The sequence below is a fragment of the Myotis daubentonii genome, chromosome X, assembly GCF_963259705.1.
Source record: "Myotis daubentonii chromosome X, mMyoDau2.1, whole genome shotgun sequence".
In the NCBI taxonomy this organism is placed as follows: domain Eukaryota; kingdom Metazoa; phylum Chordata; class Mammalia; order Chiroptera; family Vespertilionidae; genus Myotis; species Myotis daubentonii.
Window position 1 is genome coordinate 129,905,695 of NC_081861.1, and position 6,000 is coordinate 129,911,694.

Below are 6,000 nucleotides of genomic sequence, written 5' to 3' on the forward strand. Positions count from 1 at the left end.
TCTTTATAATAATTTCTTGTGATGTAGGGTGCTGGTAAACACTTTTAGGTAGAAAAATCTGAGTAGTCAGTTGATTAAGGTGAAGGTAGCTGGACCAGTGCTTGACGCCAGGCCCTCTGGCTCAATGGTCATACTCTATACCGCCATGTTGCTTACATCTCCAGAGAATAGGTAAGCATTTCACTTGGAAACTGTCTAGAAATGTCATTACTATTCTTTTCTTTAAGGTATTGGAACTGTTAAAGCTGAATTCATCCCTGATTGCTGGTGATGCTCACACAACCTTCTGCCCTGCCCCATTATTTGAATGAAATAAATTGTTGATTTTTGTTATAGGAAAGAAATTCAATAACATTGTTGGGGATAAAAATCAAATCACTTTCACTTTATTTCAGAAATAGTTACTGCTATACTAGTATTTACAAGGCAAAGCTATTCAGGAGAAAAACATGGCTGGACTTTATTTTTTACATAATTTATTTAATGTAATTATTTGAATAACACTAAATGTTTGCAACCTTCTCTGATTGTTTTGAAGATATGGGCCTAATTACATTATTTTTCCATAATAGATTAAAAATAGATATTCTTATCGATGTTTTGTTTTAATATAATATTACAGTTTTATACCAGAAATCATATCTTTACTTATACTTTATCTGTAGTAATCTGTAAAACTAGTTATATGTTGTTCAAGTTTACATATATAGAATGAAATATTACTTGGCCATAAAACTGAATGTAATCTTGCCATTTGCGATAACATGGAACTAGATGGTATTATGCTAAGCTAAACAAGTCAGAGAAAGACAAATACCTTATGATTTCATTTACACGTGGAATAGAAATAAATAAATAAATAAAACAGAAATAGACAACGACAACTTAAATACATAACTATATTCCCCCTGTGAACTACTATATCACTTGGTTGGAAAACTGCCTCATATTACCAATAGACTGAAACTACACTAGTAGTCTGATTCAGTCTAGACATTTGTTCAATATGTTATAAGTGCAACTTTTCTATTCATCATGTAAGATCACTGAAACTTCCTTATCACTCTGAAACACTGAAAGAGCTAGTAAATTGTAAATGGGAAAAAAAGACATAACTATATCAGATTTTGTGACAGAAATTAGAAATACCACAAAACATAAGTTAATTTAGTGGTATGATTTGCCTTGCCAATAAGTTTATGTTAAATTGAGTCTTTCTTCAGTTAAAGATCTTTCTGTCTAAGTTTTTAGAATGTCTTAGGTATGATATGGTCTACAGCAGCGGTCGCCAACTGGTGGCCTGTGGACCACGGTGGTCTGCGAGGTCCGAAAGGTTGGCGACCGCTGGTCTACTTCATCATCACTTTTATCTTGGTTGATTTAGCCCAGTAGCATTTCTTGGTAGATATGACCAACATTTTTTTTTATCTCTGACTAGTGGAAGAGGAAGATACATTTTAGTAAAGATGTTTTATTTTACATCAAAGTTGTGATATTATTGAAAAAGAAAATTCTAAGCCACACACAAAAAATTGATCATTGTAACTTTTTTTATCTTCTGTTTTCTTTGCTCTTGTCCTCAGTAAATACTCAAAATGTCCCGTAAGTGTCCAGAATCCAGATAATAGGAAATAAAGGTACACCTTTGGCTAATTTATTCCCAAAAGATCAAATTTGTATTGACAGTTTCTTGGTTAGACACATAATATAAATCTTCCTAGTAAAGCATACAGTGTACAGATGATGTATTATAGAATTATTTACCTGAAACCTGTATAATTTTATTAATGTCACCCCAATAAATTCAATTTAAAAAAAATTAAAAAAACAACCCACTGTGTTTTCACACACTATAGAAATTTGAGTGTTCTGGTTGAGAAAATGAATACTTGCCTAGACACAGAAATTTCAGCATGATTTAGTGAACATCATAGCTAAAACTTTTTGAGGTATGAGCACTTCAATTGTTTCATGTCTTAGTTACTTATTTTTTCAACATATAAACCTTCAACCAAATTATCTATTACTATGCAAATAAACTTGAAAGAGGTATTTGATATTAAATACCTCAGTATAATATTAAAGTTACTTCTGACCTATATAAACAGAAAATTATCTTGTTTTCTTCAAAATTCAGAAAAGCATTTGAGCCTTGAGATACAGGAATTTAAAAAATAAAGTAATGCTAAAAACGTTCATATTAAATACATGGTAGAGATTTAGTAAAAGAACTAATTCAGTTCTTCTTAAAGATAATAGGGTTTTTGAAATTTATTGATTAAAGTGAATAAATAGAAGCAATTAGAAAACTAAATTTGGGGAATTCCCATTGTATTTAGCTAGTAAAATAAACCTAATCTAGACAAAGAGGAGAAAAATTCATTGAAATACTTAAAGAGAGTAATAGGTTAGCTTAGATGAACCTAATTTAACCCAAGTAACAGATCTTTTACTGTATTTTCCTTTGGCCAAAGAGACCTTGGATTGCTCAATCTGTTTTATGAACTTTGAAGCTTTACAGTAACTTCGGAAGCTGCTGTTGTTTTTCATGGGCAGTCAGATGGGACGCTCATGGGTACCCATCCTCACATCATCTTTATCTAAGCTTTCATTGGATTTTACACTTGGAGTCCTGGGTCCTTGCCAGGGTACCTAACAGATGGTTCCAGGAATGAGTTCATCACTTCCTACCTAACATCTCTTCTTTCAGGATAATGATCAGGTCAAGTATGATTTGTCTTTTTTCCCCCCATTGAAGCTCCAAGTTATATAGCTGTACCTGACCCCAGTGTCCTGAAGCAAGGCTTCTCTAAGGACCCTTCAACCTGGTGTGTGGATGAAGTGATACAGTTTATGAAACATAAAGATCCTCAGATATCAGGCCCCCTCGCCGACCTCTTCAGGCAACATGTAATGTATCTTTTGATCCGGTTTTCCTGCCTTTGAATGACTTCTGTGCAGGCTCTTCAGTTGGAAGCTGATTAGTGTGGATGGTGGGGAACCCTATCAACTGATTTTTCCATATGTGAGAAAGGTTACCTTGTTCAAAGTTAGATCCGTAAGTGGTAGAGGCTGGATCTATACTTTAAATGGGTACCCGAGTACCTAAAATACTACAAGTCTTCAAGTTCTCAAGAGAAGATGATTCAGCATGGTCACTCACTCTCAGGTGTCTTCTTTGTAACGGCAGCTACAAGGATCCTCCTCCCCACCTGCTCCCTGCTCAGCCCCAGGACCATGAGTAGGAGGGGGTGACCACAAGCTGTAACAGGGTGTCCATCTTGTTTTGATGCCCAATGAATTCAGCAACTGTATAAGATTAAGTGCAGCTTTATTTTATGGATACCAAATAATATGCTTCTGTGACATAAATTGGTTAATTAAGGAAATAAAGAATTTTAGGAGGATGCCTTATGTCTATTAAAGAATATGTTTATATTTTCTAATAAATCATATTTGTGACCAAATATCTGATGTATCCTTTTCAATATTGTAAGAAAATTACTGATTACAACAAACTGATTAGCTTTCAAAATAAACACAACACTGTATACCACATTTACAGTTTGCGTTGATGTTGACATATTCATATTCCAGCCTTTCTAAGATAGTTAATGGCCGTCTGAAATTCATTTCTACCGCTTACAGGTTTCTGCCCTTTGTCACAGATAATGTAGTATTTTATTCAGTACACATTATTTAGAATTAGCTAGTTTGATGCTTAGGCCATTTTTTAAAAAGATACTGGGTTAAGTTTCCTTTTTCTTAAAATTTGAAGTGAATTTAAAAATTACCAAATGATGCTTTACTATATAAATTATATTTTAAATAGTTCTCAGGGAATAAATGTCTATTCAGACAATATATATTGTGAATGTACAGCTGCTCTCTTTTAAATGTTCTTATGTATAAATAACGACAAAATATGAATGCATTATTAATTTTTATAATTTCTTTCTCTCTATAGGAAATTGATGGGAAGGCTCTGCTACTACTCAAAAGTGATGTTGTAATGAAGTATATGGGGCTGAAGTTGGGGCCAGCTCTAAAGTTATGCTACCACATTGAAAAACTTAAAGAAGGGAAACCCAGTTTTAAAAATATATAAGTTTGTATTAGCCATGATTCTCAGTTGTCCTGATAATTTATTAATCTAAAAGTATTTTTATTCTCTTAGCAGTTTTAGTTTTCTAGACAGTTACTAAAAAAGAATGTTACATACAGAATTGCAGAGCTACATTACAGTCCGGTCTACATCTTTAAATGCCATTTTATGTATTAGTATTAGCATATTCAAATTGACAACTTCTTTATGTCTTTTTATTATTTTATAGTTTATTATTTTATCATACAGTTTACACGTATACTTCAGGTGGGAAACAGAGAAACCTTTGATTTCAGTTAATGTTTATGTATAGAACTAAAACAGCTAAATTCCAAAGGGGAAAGTATCAGGGATTGACAAGTTCTCTAGTAAAATCCATGAGAAGTTGTCGTTAGAAGAAAATTTAAAGATACAACAGCAGAAATCATCTCTTTCTCAAATATTTTGTCTGTTATAACAGTGTTCTGTTCGTGTTCTACCAGTTTCCAGAAAGGGAATAACCATATAAATTATTACCCTTTTGTTATTTTTCTATATGTTATATTTGTTCATATTTAAAGAAAAAAAGCAAGCTTATAAACTTTCATAAAGTGTTCTTATCTGTTTTTGATAAATTTCAAACAATTATAAGCTAGATAGAATGGTTGCTTTATGTAGGAGATATTATACTAAAAGGGTGTCTTGGATGGAGTCTGGTTAATTTTTTTTCAATGGAATACCTATTATTTTAAAACAACATAGGTAGGCATTCATTTCTCAAATCTCTATTTGAAGACAGCCGTGCCCAAATTTTTACAAGATATATATTTTATTGTCTGTGTTTATTCCTCATATGGTTACAGCATATTTATATATTATTCTATACCTGTAAGTGTACAAAGAAATAAATCTGCTCTTTTTGAATTTAATATGGCACTTTACACTGCCACAGAGGTAATGATAAACTATTTATATAATCAGACGTTTTTATTCTGTAAAACAATATGTGCATCATTTGCTATCATTAGTACCTCTCAGCTTAGTCTTCAGGGGATAAGAAACAATTCATAGATTGGTTTCCCTACAGGGAAGTTCTCTGTCCTATGCAATGTTTCTAATTAATTTGCTTAGTTCTGAGCCATTTATTCTGCTAAATTTTGGAAGATGCATTAATTTTGACATCATTTGGGCTTTAATTTTAAAGTAGAACTTTCAGGGGAAATGGTGCTATATGTTTATTGTTATTACTTTGTATAACTTTGGAGTAATGTTTATAAGCTATGAGAATTTGTGCTAAAAGTATTAGCCACTTGTTGAAAATGCCAGTGAAATATACACCAGGGGCAAGAATGTTCATTTTATATTTTAGAAAAGCAAATGTACTTTATACAAGAATGCAACTATTTAAAGGGTGGTTTCACCTATGATATTTCTTTTGTGTTATAAGATAAAATTCTAATTTAAACTTGGTCTTCTCTCAAATTGTTTGAGTGAAGACGCTATGTCCAGTTGAACAGTCCTCAGGTGTTTATACAAATACTATGTTTTACAGTTATCAGATTTTAAAATATAATAAAGTTAAATAACTGCAAAAACTGGTGTCAGAACCTCAGTTGTGATTTGCTTTCACCTCGTTACATTTATGTATGAATTGGGTATATTGAAAAAGCAGCAATCTAGTAAGTTTGTGGTTTTATATGTCCAAATACTCGAGTTTAACACTTGACCTCATTCCATGGGTGAACAGATTCATAGGGGCAAAGGGCTGGTCTCTTGCAGGGGCCTTAAATGAGAACAGGGGAACAGTCAGAAGTTAAATCAGTGAGCTTTGTCTGTGCTCAAAGCTTTAGTTACTTGCAATGTTATTGATGAAGCCAGCATGCTAGAAAATGCCAGTGCCCCAGATATTGCCTCAC

At 32.7% G+C, this 6,000-nt stretch overlaps 1 protein-coding gene across 6 annotated transcripts in view; it reads left to right on the forward strand.

Annotated features, from left to right (window-relative positions):
• Nucleotides 1-5,683, forward strand: part of SCML2 (Scm polycomb group protein like 2) — a 108,051-nt gene extending 102,368 nt beyond the window's left edge. For 5 of the 6 annotated variants that reach the window (XM_059680521.1, XM_059680523.1, XM_059680524.1 and 2 more), the window contains 2 exons: nucleotides 2,759-2,910; nucleotides 3,968-5,683. In XM_059680521.1, coding sequence (XP_059536504.1) covers nucleotides 2,759-2,910; nucleotides 3,968-4,108 — 293 coding nt within the window. In that variant the 3' untranslated portion in view covers nucleotides 4,109-5,683. The remainder of the gene's footprint in view (nucleotides 1-2,758; nucleotides 2,911-3,967) is intronic. The other variant, XM_059680526.1, reaches the window with a different exon arrangement.
• Nucleotides 5,684-6,000: the final 317 nt, after the last annotated feature.